The sequence below is a fragment of the Panthera onca genome, chromosome B1 (genome assembly GCF_046562875.1).
Source record: "Panthera onca isolate mPanOnc1 chromosome B1, mPanOnc1 haplotype 2, whole genome shotgun sequence".
Lineage (NCBI taxonomy): Eukaryota > Metazoa > Chordata > Mammalia > Carnivora > Felidae > Panthera > Panthera onca.
Genome location: NC_138342.1, coordinates 9884536 through 9905764, shown reverse-complemented (window position 1 = coordinate 9905764; position 21229 = coordinate 9884536). Strand labels below are relative to the sequence as shown.

Sequence of the window (21229 nt, the reverse complement as noted above, 5' to 3'; positions counted from 1 at the left end):
ACCTGGTGGAAGAGATGGCACAAGCCAGGCTGGTTCCAGGGTTGCAAACATCGCCAGAGATGGCGGGGAGGGGTGGCCTCTGGGAACTAGCACTTTACAAGCGTTTCCAGGGCAGGGGGTCCCTGAGTGTCTGTGAATACCTGGCGAATTTCAATTAGAGCTTCATTTAGAATTTCAATTAGAGCTATCATATACTGAAAGCTTACAATGCACCAAGTTCTAAGCAAAACCTTCCATGGACACCCTTTATTACCCACCCCCCCAACCCCAAATGTCACACGCAAACCTTGGGGTTGGCAGTATTCTCTTCCTTATAGTGACGAGGAGACAAGCCTAGAGATGTGGATAGTTGACTAGCTCAAGCCACAGGGCAAGTGGCAATTAGCTGGGTTCAACCCTGGGGCCAGGGAGTGGGGGTGGGGGCTGATATTGACACTCATTTGCTCTTAGGAATGTGGGGTCTGTTTGACTAAGGAACTCCTGGCAGAGTATGTGATGGGGGATAATGCAGAAAGGAAAATGAATGCCAGCCAAAAACCTGTCCTGGCAACTGTCCCACTGTCTTTCCGTGTCCTCTCCTTGGTCTGTAACCAGTCGGAAAACAAGGGTGAACCAAAAGGCACTTGAGTGACATACTGGTAAATATTTCAACACTGGTTCCAGCGGGGGGGGGGGGGAGAAATACCCTCATTTGTGGCATTTTCCAACTTCTGGTATAAACACTTCACTGTGACCAATTTCAATCTACCAACTTGGCATCAACTACTTTGCAAAATTACCTGAAAATTTAACATGAGCTTGTTGTTTGAACTGGCTCCAGGACACCTATGGAAGCAATTCCATTCTAAGAAAATATTTGTTAGTTAGAAGTAGGGACTCTCCCATCCTCCAGTCCAAAATCATCCAGAGTGTCTTAGCATCCCTCAACGATCTCATCCAGGTTTCTTCTCACGAGGGCTAATGCGTAATTTACTTCAGTCTGGCAGACCCACATTGCACACAGAACACTAATGACTTCAAGCTCTGGGTTCCATGGACTGAAAATTCAAGCAAGGGATGTTCTAGACCGGAAGAATAGGTTTCATGAGTCAAACTGGAGAAAAAATCCATCCAAGACAAAATTGGGTTCAGTTAGTGAAGGAACAAATTTTCTTATAAATGAAAAGCAGAGTGGGAATAGAGGTGAACTACATATACCCTATGTCTATGAAATGTACATATATATAGTATATATGTATAAATATATATGTATGTAGTGTGTGTGTGTATATATATATATATATATATATATATATATATATATATATCACCACCTTGGTGGGGGAGAGGAGGTCACAATGAATCAGTCTTTGAAAATCAATATAAACTTAAATAATATTGGGATTTCAATAAAAGAAAAAGGAGTATGGAAACCAGGGATCATCCTTTCCCTTGGGCTCGGATGTGCTTTGCTGCTTCCTAGAACTCTGGGTTAAGTTTGGTGTTTCTGGGAAGAAGTACGTGGAGTGCCTACCTGTGCAGGCTTTGGGAAGTAATCTGTGGCATTGATCAAGTTACTTAACATTTGTAAGCCTCAGTTTCCTCGACTGTAGAATGGTGATATTCGTGATAGCTTCGAAACAGTTTCTCAGATGAATTGTGTGAACATTTATCCACATTTTATTTCATTGTTAGGGGCGAGAGAAAAGACGTCAGAAAAACCAGTTCCAAGGTTTTATTTGGAGAGGAAACAAGTGTGATTTAAAGAACACTATCTGACTAGAGGTTTAAAAGATGAATGTGTGGCTTACAGATTACTAGGATAGCATCTGGCTTAAAAGAGCATTCTACCTTTGAATATCTGGTTAAAAGATATTGGGTGCCTTGAAAGAATGAGAGTTAGCGGAATGGAGTCAAACTAAGTCCCCAGAAGGACTCTAAAAAGAATCGAAGTCCATCAGAAAAAAAAAAAAAAAAAAAAAAAAAAAAACACCAGTGCTTTATCAGGAATGCTAGATCCTTCCCAAAGGAGCTGAAAATCACATCAACCCACCACGTTCTGCCCCGGATGAAATTTGGAATGATTTCCTTTCATGGTAACCATCACATTGGGCTGGCATGAGGATTAAATGAAATCATAATAGCAGTTAACAAATACTGAATGTTTAGCCTGTGCCAGGACCGGTGGTGAGCCCTGTACATCCATTAGGAAATCATGTCATTTACTGGTTTAAAATTCTCCAGGGGCTTTTCCATGCACTTAAGACAGAACACATTTCCTATCCTTGATGTCAAAGCCCTACATGATCTGATTCGATCCGCTACCCCTCTCTCTACCCCTTGCCTAATATCCTCCAGCCCCAATGACACTATTTCTTCTCCTCAAACACATTAAAGCTGATTCCTGCCCCAGGACCTTTACATGAACTGTTCTCCCTGCCAGGACTGCTCCTTTCATGTTCTTATTGCTGACTTCACTAGGACATTCAGGTCTGAGAAAGACTGGACCTAAGCTGCTCTTCCCTCACCCTCTAGCCTATGGCTCTACTTAATCTGCAGGGCACATATCTCTGCCTGATATTTTATTCATGTATTTGTTTGTTTGTTGACCAGACCAAGGGTTTGTCTGTCTTGCTTATCTGCTTTCTCTTGCACATCAAGAACATTTCCTGGCATGTAGCAGGAGCCCAAAACATACTTGTGGAATGAATGAATGACCTCACTCAATCTTCTCCCAAGCCCTACGGTAGCTCTCTTATTCTATTTAACAAATAAGAAAACAAGGCACAGAAAGGTGGAACAATTTGCCCACAGTCATGAAGCTTGAAAACAGTGAAGCTGAAATGCACACCCAGATGTGGCTCCAAAGCCCCCAGGCTCTACCCCTTCATCGTCATGCCTGTAAAAATAAGCTTCTTCACTTGTATATTGTGATACATATTACAGTTAGTCTAGAACTCTGCCCTTGCTTTAAATTGGTTCCCCTGCTTTCTTTTTAGATGTTTATTCCTTTTTTGATAGAAACACAGAGCATGGGCAGGGGAGGGGCAGAGAGAAAGGGAGACACAGAATCTGAAGCAGGCTCCAGGCCCTGAGCTGTCAGCACAGAACCCAAAGTGGGGCTCGAAACCACAAACCGTGAGATCACGACCTGGGCCAAAGTTGGACACTTAACCGACTGAGCCACCCAGGTGCCCGTGGCTCCCTGCTTTCATTAGTCAAAGGGCTAATGTACTATTTTATGTAAATCAAAATTAAGGAAAATGCCCACTTCAGGAGTGAATATGCCTATAATTTTATGACTACACTGTTTCTGTTCCTGACCTTGAAAATTAGGCTGCTTAACAACTTACTCAGGCCTTCCAGCCCCTCCCCCTGCCCATCCAGTGTCTGTTGTCTCTTTTAAAACCAGGTTCAAGGCTGCTTTCCTACAGAGTGTTTCATGGATTAACTGAGCCCAGCCCAGCACTGTTCCATATATGTACACATCCATTTCTTCCATTTTGCCCTCATTTTTACGATCCAACTGCACTGATTTTATTTCAAATATGTATTATAATTTAAATCAAGTCTTTAAATATATGCACTGTATGTGCATGACAAGCACGTTTTGTCTTTACAATGAGCACTCCGGCTCTCTGAGAATGGAACCCATGCCCACTGGGCTTCCTATCTTAGGCAAATCCACGTGGGGCCAACAACCCAGTAGAGAACAGGTGTTCAGGTGCCTATTAGCAGAAAATGTGAATATATAAATAAAAACGCACTTTCTTCTGCATTCCTTGTTGACATGTCCAGATTTGGGGAACACCACAAACGCTTTATTACAAAATTCACTGTTTAACCAGCATTGTAATTTGTTCAACATGTTTACCACATCAAAGCATTTATTTCCAATAACCTAAAGTAGTAGAAATTCAAGTTTATGTTCAAGCAAAAACAATCTTGACAGTTACTCAGACTTTTATTATTATTTTTTTTAAACGGTTACCGGAGTCTCACCTGTTAATCACGATCTCATCCTTGTCACAGAAAGAGCGTGTAAAACACCCGGACGATCGCCAGACTTACATCCAGAGAAGCGTAATTGTTGGTTTGGTATTGTCGAAATAATTGCTGATGAATATTTTTATGCCCTTTTCTTTTAAGAAGTGCGCATTTGTCTTCTCTTGTCCCAACTAACTTTGATTATCTCTTGAGGCATATGGTTCAACCCCATGGAAATCAGTCGAGTCAGATCTTTGTAGCAAGAGACTTCCTGCCTTTAAAGAGATGCCCCCACCCAATCCACGGCCCCCCTGAGTAACTGCGGCCCTGAAGCGAAAAGAACAATTTGTCTGGCCGGCAGATCACATTTGTACGGACGCCTCGATGCTTGCCAGCAGCAAGGAGCAGGAAGTGCCGGGCTCAGGTTGTTTACAAAGGGGTAAACACTGACCGATGCTGGTGTTCATGGGTTCCCACTCACATGCTACCATTTTGCACCAGCCCTTCCCATTCTCGGTCTCTCCCGTGATCACAGAAAGGCATGCTCCATATTAAACAACGGGACTTTTCTTAGGATGTATTTTGGAGTTTGTTTTACATCATCAAATGATGAATAAGGACAAGTATAATTGGGCTGCAGGAACGTGGTGGATGCAGGCTGGGCCTTTGTGTTCTCTGTGCTTTCCTCTGTAGGTTAGCAAGATTTTTTTTTCCCCCCCGAGACCGGCTCTGACCATGTGGGAGATGATCTGGTGGTTGACTACTCCAGACATGTGTTTACCGTGTGGCCACCAGGAAGGGATACCAAAAGGGACTTCAAAAGTCCCAAAGATGGTTCTAATTAGTGCAGCTCGGATCAGGGGCTTATCTCTAGATTGTTAGCTGTTGTCGATAAACTTCTAGATTTTCCTCCTTGTCTACAAAGAACACGAGTCACCACTGTAATCAGTGCCACTTGAATTTAAAACCAATAAAATTGGCCAATAAAATTGGAGGTGACCTGAGATAGGCCAGTGGCCACCCATACTGCCCAAAGCAATGACTCAGTTCCTTCACCACAGTGTGGGCCCTGCCTTCAGGCTTGCAAGGTCAGAAGGTATCAGTACTTAAATAATGGATCTGAACCCCAGATAGTTTCACAAGTAAACCAAGCTCTTAGAGCTTTATGCATAAAAATCATTCAGAGGACTGGAATTAAAATAAAAACTTGGAAAAAAAAAACAAAACACCTTGAAATCATTCATGGGGAGAGACATAACCAAGTCAAGAGCTTCCCATATTTGCTGAACAAATAGGAAGCTAAATATGTGTCCCAAAGGTTGCCTAAGGATCAGAGTCATAAGAGGAACAGCTAAGATCATTTAATTGATCTTTTTTTTTAATGTTTTATATATTTTTTCAGTTTTTATTTATTTTGAGATAGAGAGAGAGCATAAGCAGCAGAGGGGCAGGGAGAAAGGGAGAGAGACTCCAGGGCTCGAACCCACAAACGACGAGATCATGACCTGAGCAGAAACCAAGAGTTGGATGCTTGAACCGACTGAGCCACCCAGGCGCCCCAAGATTCTCTAATTGATCCTAATGGCTGATACCTAAAGGCTGAGGGGGTTCAGAAGAAGCGTCTCCAAAATATGCCCCTTTGGCATGAGGATTATCTTAGATTTACTTATTATTATTATTTTTTTAAAGTTTATTGTCAAGTTAGCTAACATACAGTGTATAGAGTGTGCTCTTGGTTTCTGGGGTAGAGTCCCCGTGATTCATCGCTGACATACACACCCAGTGCTCACCCCAACAAGTGCCCTCCGACATGAGGATTATCTTGAACTAAATTTAGGTAGCCAAAACCCAGCAGATTTAGGAAAAGCTCTTTATCTCCACCTCAGCTGCCTAAATTTACACTGGAAAGGGAGCCTATACCAGGAAGAGAACAATTACCAGAAGACATTTATTTTTTGATGTTTATTTATTTTTGAGAGAGAGAGAAATGGAGCACAAGCAGGGAAGGGACAGAGAGAGAGGGAAGCACAGAATCCGAAGCAGGCTCCAGGCTCTGGAGGGGTCAGCACAGAGCCCGCCCAGATGGGGCTCGAACTCACAAACTGCGAGACCATGACCTGAGCTGAAGTCGGACGCTTAACTGACCGAGCCACCCAGGCGCCCCAGAAGACACTTTTTTGAATTCAGCTTTTTATTGAACACGTTACAAAACAGGTTTGGTCAAAAAGAGCAAAGCCCATCTCGCCATCAGACTCCTCAGATTCTTCTTTCTTTGCTTCCACTTTCTTCTCTTCAGCTGGGGTAGCAGTGGTAGAGGGGGCGGGGGCTCCTGCTGGTGCAGCACCAGCTGCTGGGGCAGGTCCCCCAGCCCCTACACTGCAGCTGAGGCTCCCCATGTTGACATCGGCCAGGGCCACTGCAAATAAGCCTAGCCAGAAAGGTTCAACGTCTATACCGGCTGCTCTACTGAGGGCATTGGTCTTCTCTGTGGGGGTCATCTCCCCACCTTGCAGATTAAGGACGGAGTGCAGGCAGGTAAGCATGGCCTCAGCTTCCTTGGAAGGACCGATCACTTTAGTGCCAGCTGAGGAAAGGGGCTAGAAGATCCCTTCTTACCTAAGAAACTTCCCTGGATAACAGGGCAAGCTTTGCTCTCCAAACATCTCTCCCCTTCCCGTGAATAGCCTTCCTTCCCTTTGTATCCCCAGACCCCCACCAGCCTCTTTAGCTAGGGTGTTACAGAAGCCTGTCACCTGGCTGTCCGTCAGGTGTCACAGGTTTGCGGCTCCCGGATGTGCAGAATTACACTAGTTTTTCTCCTGTTAATCCTGTGCAATCTCCATTTGGTTGTTTGACCAGCCAAATAACCTAGTGGGGAGGAAGGGAAAATTCTTCTGTCCCGACACAGCAAATATATACTCTCCACGGAGACAATGCTGATTCCAGACACTGTAAATCCCTCCTTTTCAGAAACTTTGTCTGTCATCTCCCCTCTGAAAATATTCCTTTTCCAGAGGTAGAATATTCTCATTACTTAAGTATACAATTTCTTGCTTATCATTACTATTTTCTCCTCCTCCTCAGAATTTCTAACTAGAATTTCTCCCTAGACTCCACTTAGACCTGGATTGGATTTAGGGTATTCAGATAATATCACATAATTTCTACAGATCTTCCTTTCATTTCTGCATTTCCTCGTTTCATTCCTGGAGGTGTGACTTTTCATGTTCAGGGCACCATGTACCTTCTAGAATATTCAAGGAACATATACACAAACTAAAGCTATTTTAAAAATAAAGAGAGTCTTCTTGACGACTAACTCACAAATGCAAGGTTCCTTTCCATCTTTATAAGCACATAAAGGAATATTTTTTATTTCAAGCCATCTGCTATGTTACCCCAATTGTCAAAACAGCCAGCAACTCAGTAACATTAACAGATACTGGCTTCTTAACTTCACAATAAATCTTACTTTTGTTAATCTGATTACTGTCATGACCAGAAGTTTAAATCTTAAAAGCAAAGAAATATGAAAAAAGTGACGTTACATGCATTAAAGGAGTTTTTTCTTATTAAAAAAAAAAAAGTGTTCAAACTAGAAAGCAAGGAATAAAAATATGACAAAAAGGCTATCGCTTAAGGGAAAGATAAATGGCCATCAGAGTTCACAAATGTAGATGAGAAAATTCCTATTTTAGAGTTCTAGGTTGGTATACCCAGCACCTCCCTCCTTCAAGACCAACAGCAATTTCCTCACAAAGTAGCAAATCTCCATGTGTGTTAATGGCCAGTTTAATGTTAACTGATGGGCTACATCACAGAATATTTCTAACAGAAATGAAATAAATATCCCATAATAAATGAACACCTGTTACATCCATAGTGTGTGCCCAGCACCATACTAGAGACCTGGTTTTCTACCTTGATTATATTCTCAGTTATGGAGTGACTGGAGACTGAAACAAAGGCACACTCTGACTCTTTTCCTTTAGAGTGTGTTCTTTCCTCAACAAGGCATAGCTTCCCCTTTCTCTCTCTATCCAAACTTCTTCCGTTTTGTTTTGTTTTGTGTTTTTACAGAGAAAGCACACCCACTGGGGCACGAGCAGGGGAGAGGAGCAGAGGGAAAGAGAGAAGCTTAGGCAGGCTCCATTCGAGGAGCCCTGGGTAGGGCTCAATCCCATGACCCTGGGATCCTGACCTGAGCAGAAATCAAGAGTCGGACACTCAGTCGACTGAGCCACCTGGACTCTTCAAAACTCCACCCATTCTTAATAATTCACTTCATCTGGGCTGCACAGTACAAACCACGGTCATTTATAAGACTTGGCTTCCCTGCTAAGTAGGCATTATCTCCTCTGTTGGGAGAAGTACCTTGTTATCTAGTGAATGGCAGAAGTTCTGGAATACAGGCTTCCCCAATGGAAAGCCTCACCACCGCACCTTTGCAGCCTCCTTCCAGCCCAGGGGTTTGGCAGACGTTTTCTATGAAGGGCCACATGGTAACTAGTCTCAGCTTTCCCAACCGCACAGTCTCCATCTCAACTCCAACCTTGCAGTGAAAGCAGCCAGACATTGGAAACCAAGCAAACCCAGTGGGCGTGGCTAGGTTGCAGAGAATACTTCATAAGGACAGGTAAACGGGACTAGGCCTGTGGTTTGTCTATCCAGTGTTTCTCAGACGGTGATCCATCGGCATTTGTTGCAAACACGAGTCTCAGGCCCCGTCCCAGACCTACCACATTAGACTCTGGGCCTGGATGGGGCCAGCACTGTGTGCTCACCAGGCCTCCAGGAGATCCTGGTGCATGCTCAAGTTTGAGCACCACTGCTAATCTTCCTGACTACCCACACAGGACTCTCCTATCACGTAAAGTATGAGTAACTAAGGTGATGGGTACGTCCTGCTTCACCAGAAAGTGTCCCTTCCCAGCTCTCCCCACCACACCCCACATCATGATTTCTCTCCTCTGGAGTTCCTGCCCCAGTATCCCAGGGCCCAGCCCTGGTTCTCAGTTGCCATCACTGCTATCTTGCTGTGCTAGTCCCACCCTCCACTGTCCTGCCAGCTAGGACTCAGCGACCTTCTCGAACTCTGCAGCTCCAGCACATGCTCCCACAGCCACCGTTGCCAAAGCACCTCTACTCTTGAGCACTCCCAGACCGGCAAGGAACAAGGAAGTTTCCAGGGCCTGCCAGCCAAATGCTGCCCTGGACAACCAGACCTCTACCTGACCGTCTCCCCTCTGACACCCCATCTCCAGGTCCTGACTCTGGAGCAAGGGGCAATTCTTTGAAGTTCCTTCCAGAGAAGAAAGCACCCCCCGCTCCCCGCTTCTCACATTCACGTTTTATAACGCTCTGTGCAACGGCCACTTCTGTCTTTACTGGGTATTTTATACTACAGCCGAAATGGAGGGCTGGCTGTGACTGCGGAGCTTGCTGCGGGGAGGCAAGCCACACATCCTTTCCTCTCCCCACAACCTGACAAAAACTGTTACAAAAACTTCGTGGGTGGGGCCCCTGGGGGGCTCCCATCATGATCTCATGATCTCACAGTTCGTGAGAGTTCAAGCCCCCGAGTCGGGCTCCGTGCTGACAGCTCAGAGCCCGCAGCCTGCTTTGGATTCTGTGTCTCCCTCTCTCTCTGCCCCTCCCCTGCTTGCACTCTATCTTTCTCTGTCTCTGTCTCAAAAACAAATAAACTAAAAAAAAAATACAATAAAAAAAAAACCAACTTAATGGGCATTTGAACCCCACCTAAAAACGTGTTCTAGTGTCATTGAAAAAGTGAACTTTCAGGGTTTTAACTGGGCTTTGGGTGGGTGGAGGGTCATTTAAGAAATGATACTGGTCTTTTTGGATCATCTGTTTAAATTATAATCAGTTCTTACATAGAAAATATTTAGGATTTTCTAAAATGTTCACAAAACAAAAAATTTACTAGCCAATGAACCAATTTATTTTTAGTAGCAAAAATGCCTTATTATTTTTTTTTAGGTTTGATCACTATGACTGACTATATTCATGGAGTTTTGCTGAATTTTTATGGATGATTCGTACTTAGTTATTCCCCTAAAGCTGAATAAGTTTGGTGATACAAGCACCCATACATACCAAATGCCATGCCTTTTATCATACTAGACACACTTAATAAATAACATAAATATATTTAGCAAATTATATTGCACTGTTGATAACTAAGGGAAACATCATATTTGCATCTTATTTTCACTAATTTTGAAAATGGATAAAACAATTGTGTCTTACACTATTTTAATCTTTATTGCTTTTAGTAAATCTTTTACAATTCATTCAATGACTTTTTCTCTCCCCAGTCTTCATTACAATCCTCAAAATGCAAGACACTTTATTTAAACTGAAACAAGGAAGTCAAAGTGTTTCTCACGGAAAACTAAATCCAATTTGGCTGGTTCGATGGTGAAAACGGGTGCTATTAATTAGGGTATATGACAAACATTTTCCATGCTTGACAAAGTTTCAACTGGAATGAGCTGTATAATTAGCTGCAAAGTCTTGACAAAACAAAACCGAGCTATCCGATAACAAAACAAAATTTAAAAAAAAATTTATCTGCAGCCACTTATGAAAATGAACAATGTCTAGATTTTCCCCAAATTTTGAGCGTGTCAGGTTAAACAAGATACATCTCACTGAAAAAAAAAAAGTCTAATTCATAGTCATTTGATATGTTGTTAAGCCTATTTGTTATATTTCCCAGAAACTGAAAAAGTGGAACAATAAGGACTAGATACACAAATTCTTTGGCAAGTCGGGTGGCTTTCAATTCTTTGCTTTCAACAAAATTGAAGGAGGCTGAATTGAGTAAGTGAACTCATAAGTCATCAACTCTAATTTTTTGAGATCAAGAATTGAGTGACATTGCTATAGTAAGACTCCATTCACAGGTATGTACTTGTTTATATGAACACGGTTTTTCAGGGCGTAGAGCTATAAAAACTAGAAATAACAACAAAAGTCATGCTCAGCCTTTCTCCTTCCAACAATGAAGCGTATTCATCCACAGACAAATGAATTTGTAAAAACAACAGTATCCGCTTAACCAAGATGTATTTTCCAATACATTTTGCATTCATCTAAATAATTACGAAAATTTGTTAATACTAATTTCAATTTGTGTACTAATAATTTTAAAAAATAGATTAGTCTAGAATCGGGCGATTTGCTTGCTGTGTAACCCTAGGAAATTTACTTAACGTCTCAAGGGCCTCCGTTTCCTGATTTGCAGACCGATGACAGTACTAAGACCTAGTAGCTTAGTGTCGTTCCAAAGACTGAACTAATTAATGCATATAAGAAGCTTTCAGGGCCATGCGGGGCACACAGTGCTGCATGAGAGCTATAGGAGCGTTACCTGTTCCTATCAAAGTAATCCATAACAAACCGTTAAAACTAAAAGCCTGGGGGCTTGTCTTCACGGGCAGGAAGGTGCTGTTGGGATGGAGCGAGTTCCAGACCACAGACACATTCGAAGTAAGAGGGGGACGCCCACGGAAAAACCGGAGGGAGAGTGGGGAAGAAAGACAGGAGGCGGCTGGAGCTACCTGCTTGGAAGAAAACTGGGCCGGATCGTAGGCTGAGCGAAGACGGTTGGGAGAGTTTAGAGAAGCACTTCCACCTACGGTTCGCATTACAAACGACTATGGATCTCGACTGCTCCGTGCAAGAAAAGCAAGGGCGTCAGGCCTAAATGCCACCGCGCAGGGAACCCGGCCGGCGCCGCGAGGGCGCCCAGTCGGCCCCCTGGCCCGGAGAGTCGCGTGGCTCGCACGCCCGACCACCCCGGATTCCTGACCTTGGCCTTTGGCCCCGACGCCGCGGCTCGCAGCGCCTGGTCGCCGCCGCTTCCGCCGCAAGCGCGCCTCGCGAGGGCGCCCGCGGGCGGCCGGAACTGGCCCCTCGCGGCTCCCGTCGCCAAGCCTCCGTTGCTATTGTCACCTCCTTTTCCTCTCTTCCCCTGGTTCCCTTTCACTTCCGGGGTTGCTCTGGATCCGCTGGTTCCGTAACAACATCCCGTTGGCTTCCCTCAGGCGGCGGGACCGGTGCAGCCGCCGCCTCCCAGGAGCGCCCGCCCGCCCGGGCCCGCGCCTTCCCCGGCCCAGGCCTCCATGGCCACCAACCCGCAGCCGCAGCCGCCTCCTCCGGCGCCGCCGCCTCCCCCGCCGCAGCCGCAGCCGCCGCCGCCGCCGCCGGGCCCCGGGGCTGGCCCGGGTGCGGCGGGCGGCGCGGGGGCCGGCGCCGGGGACCCGCAGCTCGTGGCCATGATCGTGAACCACCTCAAGAGCCAGGGGCTCTTCGACCAGTTCCGCAGGGACTGCCTGGCCGACGTGGACACCAAGGTTCGGGGCGCACGGGGGCTGCGGGGGCAGGGCGAAGGGGAGGACCCCGAGGGCCGCCCTCTGGGGCAGTGTCCCGCACTCGTCCGTCGGCCGGCTGCGCCTCGACTTCCCCAGCTGGGGCCCCTGCTGAGCGCGCCTCTCCCTCCCCAGGTTCCCTGGGCAGCCGCTTCCTCTTTGAGCGGCTGCTAGGGGCCGGGCACTGTGAGAGGCTCGGTGCGTTCATTCATTCGCCGATCCTGTCGTTCGTTTAACGGGCTCGTGTTAATCACCTGCCCTGCTTAGACGCGGGGAGTATGGTGGTGAGCAAGACTAAGTAAGTCATGGTTCTTCGGGAGACTCGTCTGGAAACACTAATGCTAACAGGGCTTTCATCTCTGTTTTTTTTTTTTTTTTTTCTCGTGGTTTGCTTTGTATCCAAGTTATTTTTGCGTGCTCTCTTGAAGATTTTTGGGCGGGAAGGGTCATGTCTGTGTCCTTTGGAGGAATTCAGTGATTATGAGTCAAATTATTAGCATTGTGCATTGCTGGTCACTGTGTGCGTGGGTGCAGAGGTAAGGAGGCAGAGCCGGTCGGTGGAAAGGTGGGCTAGAGAGACTGAGACTCTTGTTTCCACCGCTGACTGCCTGATTAAGGTGGCTCAGGCCAAGTCACTTCTCTGAAGTGACAAGGGGCAGGGGGAGAGGGAGAACCAAGCCATTCAGTGAAGGAAAGGTTGGAGGAGAGGTGACAGCAGGTATTGATTGAAGTGGAAGAAGGACAGGAAAGAAGAGAGTTCTGGAGAGTAATGGGAAGAGGGGAAAGGTCAGCAAGGTGCTTCCTTGTATGGAAAGAGTTAGGGGCTGGGAAGGGGAAGGATTTTGTACCAAATGTCAGAGTGAAAGGGGGTGGTGGCGGGAGTGAGTACACTTTGCTGATTCTGCAAAGAATGAGCAGTGGACAACCAGGATAGAGCAATCAGTGAGGAGGATGGAACACAGAGTCTGGAATTCTGGAAATGATTGAAGCAGGAAGCTTCAGTTGGAAACAGTTAAGAAATTGGGGTATTTGGCTTATATCTGGTTGGGTCCCTCAGATTGGAGTTTGCACGGGGTAAGGGTTTTCTCAACACATTCCTCACATTTTCTGAGGAACCTCATGTCTTTGAGACAAGGAGTGTTTGCATCCTTACACGGATTTTTCCTTGGGACTCTGTCCACCAGGATTTGATGGAAACTGCACACGATTCTGCTGTCTTCCCTGGGAAAACCCTCTGGAGAATCTGGGGATCTCTGATCCACCATGTGGACCAGAAGTAGAATGTGCTTTTTCGGGGTGTTGGGGTTTTTACACCACAGAGAATTCAAGATACTTGGAGATGTTCATCTGTGTAGGAAGTATATAGTTTTCTCACTTTGTTTTAGGGAATATGCACAGCCATCTTTTTGAAAATAATGTCTGTTGCCCTTTTTTTAAAAAAAAAAAAAATGGGAGATGAGACAGATCCAGGTACGTGTTATGTAGATGACGCTGGTTATTTGTATCGGGCAAATAGAGATTTCACTCTGCTGTTCTGAGAAACCACATCTCTAGGTTACCCTTGCGCAGGCACATTGGAAACTTGACTGTGCTAAAGGGGGCGCTGCAACACCTAAGGCTCAAATTTTTCTTCATCCCCCATCCCCACTAAATGTTATTGTTATGTGTTTGTAATGCCCCTGCCAGATCCTCTCAGAGTGGAGCCTGAAAACCTTTCTTGGTGGGAAGGAAGGGAGGACGGTTGCTCGGACAATCTAATGAAGCCAGGACCTTCTCCCAAGAAAAAATGTACATGTGCATGTTAAAGTACAACTTTTGTCATTCAGAAACGGTCGACTGTAGGCAGTTACATGTGGCTCAGCCTAATACCCAGTTGCAAGGAGTTCAGGGGCTGCAGAACAAGGTCCCTTGTTTTAATGTTGGAAACTAGAGAACTGAAATAATACCCCTTCCCTGACGGAAAAGGATGCCTGTGTGCAGCGAAATTCTTTCCTCACCCCTCCTGTGCTTGCTTTCTCCCTCTGTCTTCACTCCTGATGCCTCCCCTCCTCTCTTTTTCCTCCTTGTCTTCTACCTCTGTGCCTCCTGGTTCTGGTTCTCTTTCCTCTTTCCCCCATGAGTGTCTCCCTCTTCCTGTTCCTTAGCTTTACTAACGATTATGCAGATTTTAATCTGATTTAAAGTGTTTCTTCTTGTTGTGTAGCATTTTATATCCTTTTTCATATATATGTATATACATATACATACATATGACTTAAGTTTGAAAGTCTCAAAAATCCTACAGAAGCCAAGGTTTTCTTTTGAGCCTAACATTCCTCTCCATGTGATGAGTGGGTCAGAGCAGACGTAAGATCCCCTGTTCATGCAAAGGAGCATCACTTTTAGGGAACCGTCGAATCTGCTCTGTAAGAACAACTTGTAATTGAGACCATTTGTGGTATGGTGCTTTTGATAATTGAACCCTGAAGACTGACCTGCTTTATGTCAAACTCTGACCTGCAGTACAGAATCTATAGGGTTATAGCAGTAACTGGCTTGTCTGTCGCATGCATATTTAAGAATCAAGACATTTGACACCTATCAGGAGCTCTCCAAGAGCAAAGCCACCATCCAGCCCAGCGTGGTTAAAGCAAGATGAGGAGTACGAAAGTCCGCTGGCATTCCCGCGGGCCAGAAAACCCTCCAGACTGCCCTGGGGTTATTGATGGCCTCTAACCAACCAAGAGAGGGATCTGACCTTAGCAAACCAATCAGCCCTCCTACCCAAAGAATGAGAACCTTAGTCATCCCAAGATCTAACTAAGGCTGAGGCTCCTCTGCTGTAGATTCCTAGTTCTCAGATCCCTGCCGTTTCTGACCCCTTGGCTCTGAGGTCACCCTGGAGAGTGTGAAGAGGGAAGATCAAGAGAGGCCTGTCCTTCTGTCCCAGGCAGAGAACTCAGCAACCAAATAAATATGGCACCTTTCTCCCCAGGTAATAAAGGCCAAGTTTTGTATACTTTCTCGGTTACAAGTGGCTCCTGGTCACTGTGACTATTGCCTCTTTTTTTTTTTTTTTTCTTTTTAGATTTGAAAGGAATATTGAAGACAGAGTATATAAACTTACTCACCCAACACATATTCATTATGTACAAGGCACTGTTCAGATGCCAGGATACAGCAGTGAACAAAACCTCCCTGCTTTTATGGAGCTTGCATCCCAGCAGGGAAAAGCAGACAGGGGATAACGTGTAATAGGTTCTGTGGAAGAAATAAAGCAGGGTGAGGGTGGAAAGGGTTGCTGATTTGTTTTCAGTAAGTTGTCCGGGGAAGATTTCAAGGTGTTACTTGAGGCGTCACTGAAGGAACCGAAGAGACCATCCATCCAGCTGTGTGGGGCTCAGTGCTCTAAGTAGAGACCACAGCCAGTGGGAAGGCCTGAGGCAGGACCTGGTGAGGGAGAAAGTGGCAGAAGGTGAGATAGGAGTGGCCCTCCGTCCCCCCTCCCTTCATGGATCTGGCAGGCCTTGGACGCCATTGTAAGAAATTGGCTTTTACTGGAGCTGAGAAGCCATTGACACCTTCTGAGCCTAAGGACATGGTCTGACTCCCCTTTTAGATGGGTTGGGTTTAGGTGAGTAATTATTAAGGGTGTCCCCTTCACACTCAGTCATGATGTAGTTTGGACAATAAATATACGATTACCCTAATTTTGGAAGATTAACCCGAGCCACTGTGTGAAAAATAGACTTCAGGTGGGCAAGTGGTCAGAAGTAGGGAGATGGGTTGGGAATCGAGAGAGGAGATGATAGCACCTTGGACCAGAGGGGTGGCAGTAAAGGGGGTGGAAAGTGGTCAGATTCTGAGTGTATTTTGATGCAACTGCGGACAGAATTTGCCAAAGGTTTGGAGATGGGGTGGAAGAGAAAGGGAGGAGTCAAGGATGAGTCCAAGGCTTTTGAGCAGAGCACTGGAAAAGGAAGAAAAGAGGAAAAGGAAAGCTTCTCAGAGGAGTAATGGGATCCAAAATATTGCTGAAGTCACTAGGCTTTTTACTGAAAGGAGAATGTGGCAACAAGGAGACTTACCTGTTGTAGTTCAGATTGGAGCTTGTTTGGGGCAGCGAGAGTGCTGAATGCTTTGTGATGATGTTTGAGTCCAGTGGTTCTGGGATTGGGGGATACTGGAGACAAGAATTATGTTTTAGAGTCAGTGGGGAGAAAGAATTCGTTTTAGTTCACGTTGATTTTGGATAAATGGAGAGGGATGTGAGACGGGATCTTGAGTGCCTCTTGTAGGACAGGAAATAGGAATCAGCAAAAGTCTGGAAATTGGGAGGGATGAGGGGGCATCACAAAGGGATGAAGTCTTATCATCTGTGCCTGAGATAGGTATCTGGCCATCTCCGCGGACAGCTACTTTTTTAATTGCTTATCTGCCAAGCAGTGTGAGAAGCTATGTGGAAACAAAGATGAAGGGAATGTGAGGACCCGGCTTCCTCTTCAGTGGAGAGATAAATACCCCCCTCCCCAAAATACAGTACAGGGCAAGCATTGTTGGAAAGGGGGTATGTACACAGGATGGGAGGAACATGGGGGAAAGCCAGGGGTGACATCACAGACGAGGGTGAGCTCTGAAGGCAAGAAGTTTGCCAAATAGAGAGTAGAGGGAATGGTAGGTACAGAAGATTGAAGGCGTGAGAATGTTTCACTGGACTACGGGCTTTGAAGGGTAAGGTTAGGAGCCACAAACAGCAGATGAAGCCGTATGGCCATTCAGGGACTCTCACTCCACTACGTGAAAAGCCACGTGACAGACCGCGAGTGGTGGGGGTGGGGGGGCAGGCTCTAGGAAGGAGGGGTGCAGTCCTGATTGGGTGGTCAAGCACTCCTAGGCATGTCCTTTTAAGAAGTGACATACGGGGATGTCACAGTCACTTAAGTCTGTGCCTGGATGGCACAGTCACTTAAGCGTCCGACTCTTGATGTTGGCTCAGGTCACGATCTCACGGTTCTCTCACGGGTTGCACGTTGGAGTCCAGCGTCGGGCTCTGTGCTGACAGTGGAGCCTGCTTGGGATTCTCTGTCTTCCTCTCTCTGCCCCTCCCCTGTTCTCTCTCTCTCTCTTTCTCAAAAATAAATAAACTTAAAAAAAAAAAGTGACATACCATGTGTTCTCTCTCCTGCTTCCCTTAACTTAGGGGTTCTCAGCCTCAGCACCGTTGACATTCTGGGCTGGAACGTTCTTTGTTGTTCGGGTTTACCTTTGCACTCTAGGGCACTCAGCGGCATCCCTGCCCTCAACGCACAAGATGCCAGTGGCAGCTCCCTGAGTCGTGGCCACCGAAACTGTCTCCAGACATTGTCTAAAGTGCCCTGAGGTGGGGGTGGTGGAGGCAGAATCGCTCCTGGTTGAGGACCACTGCTTACGTTAGATCGAATGCCTGGTTACAGTGTTGGTTCAGCCCGTTTCCACTCCCCCGGTACACATCTTCATCACCGTAGTTACTGCCTCCTTTCCGAAGTACATCGTGTGTCTCTTTACTCTCTCCCTGTCGGAAGATTACTGGGCAGAAAGCTCAGCCATAGCGTATCCCTCTGCTCACGTGCAGTGGGTTCCTGTCCTCAACCCCATAATCCCAGACGTCTACACGTCTGGGATGCCCTCCAGCCCGTGGCCGCAGGCTGTCTGCAACCTCGTATCTCTGCTTTTTTATATTCTCTTCCCCCACCAACTTGGAGGCTCCCAGATGCTCCTGACCCCACATTTTCTCATCCACTTGTACTGCTTCTATTGTTGGCTGTATGTGCAAGGCCTGCCTCTCCGATGACCAGCTGCTTTGTGAAACTCGGAGGGTCCAACTCAAATGCCATGTCCTCAGCAAAGACTTATTCCTCTGCTCCCCTCCCTTTCTTGGCTCCAGATCATCTGAAGCTAATCTAACCCAGATAGTTACTTGTATCTGATTTTCGAGTCCTTTGTCTATAGATGAGAGGTATGTCTTTCTTCTTTGTGTCCTCCTATCTCCAAACATCTTGGCTTTGACAAAATAAGCAGTATTTGCATGTCTCAGTTATCCTGAAGCAGGATGGTCCTAAGCTGAGAAACCTCGTGGCCACATTGATGCTGTAATCTAAAAAACGTTAACACTGTTAAGCATCCTCAAATTCCTGAGACTTAGAAATATTGATATTATGTAACACTTGTGATTTATAACATTTGTCTTTCCCCCCCACTTCCCAGCCTGCCTATCAGAACCTGAGACAACGGGTTGACAGCTTTGTTGCGAACCACTTGGCAACTCATACATGGAGTCCTCACCTCAATAAGAACCAGCTGAGAAACAACATTAGACAGCAGGTGCTCAAGTAAGTCTTCCAGACCCAGAGTCCCTAGGCAGGCTTGAAGGCATCAGTCTGCTCTGTGGAAGGCAGAGACCATTTTGTGGAAGCTAGATGTCGTTTTATCACGTCTGGTTGGCTGTTTCGAGGATGGCACAGTGCAGTTTTAGAGGGGGCTCAAATTGCTTCACGTTTCCCCATGAATTTTAGCAGTCTGACTTCTGCAGACCTTTGGAAATACCTGAAGGACCAGGATGCCAATGTGACTCCAGAAACAAAATACTAGGGTATAATGTTAATTGCTGGTAAGTGCCAGAATATCCCATAAAGATCAGGCTTTATTATTCTGCTTTGATAAGTAAAAAAGGCATTCTAGATCACGGCAGTTAAAATAATTTCCCCTAATTTGAGGCCATGTCTCCTATCTTCTAATACGACTCCCCTCTTTTTTTTTTTCTTTTGCACTTTACTGTGACTTTTAAGTCTGCTTCTTAGTGATGATATAGCCAAAAAAAAAAAAAAAAAGGCAGGAAAGTGTGTTTGGACCTGTCAGAGCCATTTTGGGTAAGATAAAGAGAATGAGAAGAGCTGGAGTGTTTAGAGGGACCTTTAAAAAAAAATCATATTTGTTCCCAGAAAAGCAGATTTACAATACCATCTTGTTCTTGAATATAAATATTTGCCAAGACAGGAAGACCCGGACCTCGTATCCCTGCGTCACCCTCCCCGCGGAAGGGGTGACTGAGTTATTTAAAGAGTGCCCAGTCTTCCTTTCTTGACAAATATTTACGTTCAGGCTCATCTTTTAGAATGAAATGTGACTTTTAAACAGTTAAACAAATTCATCTTCTACCTCCCACCTCTTCAAACCCTCTAGTCCGGTAGGAACCCTGCAAGCCTACCTGGTGTGCAGGCCCCGGGGAAGCCCCACAAACAAAGCTTCACACTCTGACTCAAAGACCCATTTAGCCACACGTAATACTAGACACCTGGAACCTGGGGGCCCTGACTGTCTCCGACTGAATAAGAGAAGAGGGAAATTTAACAATAGCTTTGTTGTCTGCATTTTAAAGGATGTTTGCGAAACCTATAAAACAGTCCCCGAGAGGGCAAAAGACGCCAGGGAAGGCTGCAGAGTTAATACCTGATGGGAAAAGCCAAAGACTTTCCTGAAAACCCGAGGGTCTGTGGCTGCCGACATTTCCAGGCTTTTCCGACCAGGAGCCGGAATAGCAGGGGGTGGGGGTGGGGCAAACCTCGGGGCAAGGTCGGGGCCTGCCCTCGCTTCTACAGAGCACTCCCCGATTACAGAGGGTGGAGCTGCCCCCCCTTTTTAAACCAGCCATCACATCCCTTTGAAAGCATAGAGTTTTTACTGGGGGGGTGTGGGGGAGGTGCATTCTTTTTTTTCATACGTTGAGCGACCGAAGTCTTAGGCAGATTTCCTGGCATTGTATTTACCCCTCAGCAGGCAAAACCTATCAAGGAGGGAAGCAGTCCTTCATTCTTTTCTCACCCCTGTAAAATCGAAAGCACTTAACAAGTCTTAATAGCCCCCTTATAAGACATTTTCACAGAATCCTGCTTAGTGAGGGGTTGCTGTACATTTCAGTAAAGGGTTCTTGTGACCACCAGCCTGGGTCTTGGGAACTATCTTCTAGAGACACTTAAATTTCTTTTTTTAATGTTTATTCAGTTTTTGGGAGAGAGAGAGACAGAGAGCGCACGCAAGCAGGGGAGGAGCAGAGAGAGGGAGACACAGAATCTGAAGCAGGCTCCGGGCTCTGAGCCGTTAGCACAGATCCCGAAGAGGGGCTCGAACTCACAAGCCCTGAATTGTGACCTGAGCCGAAGTCTGGCGCTTAACCGACTGAGCCACCCACGCACCCGTCTTCTAGAGACATTTCATAACAGGACAAACAGCTTCCCTTGGATAATTTAGGAATTGCTCTTCTTAGACTAACATCTGTAAATTCTCTGCTAGCTATGTTATTTATTATTTTTTTTAAAATGTTTATTTGAGAGAGTAAGAGAGCATGAGCTGGGGAAGGGCAGAGAGAGAGGGAGAGAGGGAATCCCAAGCAGGCTCCACGCTGTCAGCACAGAGCCCGATGCGGGGCTCGAACTCACAAACTATGAGATCATGACCTGAGCCGAAATCAAGAGTCAGATGCTCAACCAACAGAACTACCCAGATGCCCCATTAATTAAAATATTCTCTTACTGAGTAAAGTTACATATCACTTGAGTATATCATTTTCAAGCTTCCTTAAGGAAAGATACCACAGTATTTAGTTGTCCAGCTATTGTTGTAGAGAGGGACCAGCCCCTATACATAAAATTTCAAACAGTTTTTCCTACAAAGACTTTGAGAAATATTCAATTGACCATTAGCCTGAACCATCTACAATTCCCATTTTTGTAGGACAAAAATACGGCAATTTCAAATGGTTCAACTTAATAATTGATCTTCGGACTCAGTGGTATTTTTTTTTAATGTTTATTTATTTTGAGAGATTGTGAGTGGGAGAGGGGCAGAGAGAGAGA

At 45.8% G+C, this 21229-nt stretch overlaps 1 protein-coding gene across 2 annotated transcripts in view; it reads left to right on the top strand.

The window, feature by feature from the left end:
* Positions 1-11988: 11988 nt before the first annotated feature.
* BOD1L1 (biorientation of chromosomes in cell division 1 like 1) overlaps positions 11989-21229 on the top strand; it is a 53321-nt gene continuing 44080 nt past the window's right edge. For both annotated transcript variants that reach the window (XM_060655421.3, XM_060655420.3), the window contains exons 1-2: positions 11989-12347; positions 18585-18709. In XM_060655421.3, coding sequence (XP_060511404.3) covers positions 12117-12347; positions 18585-18709 — 356 coding nt within the window. In that variant the 5' untranslated portion in view covers positions 11989-12116. The remainder of the gene's footprint in view (positions 12348-18584; positions 18710-21229) is intronic.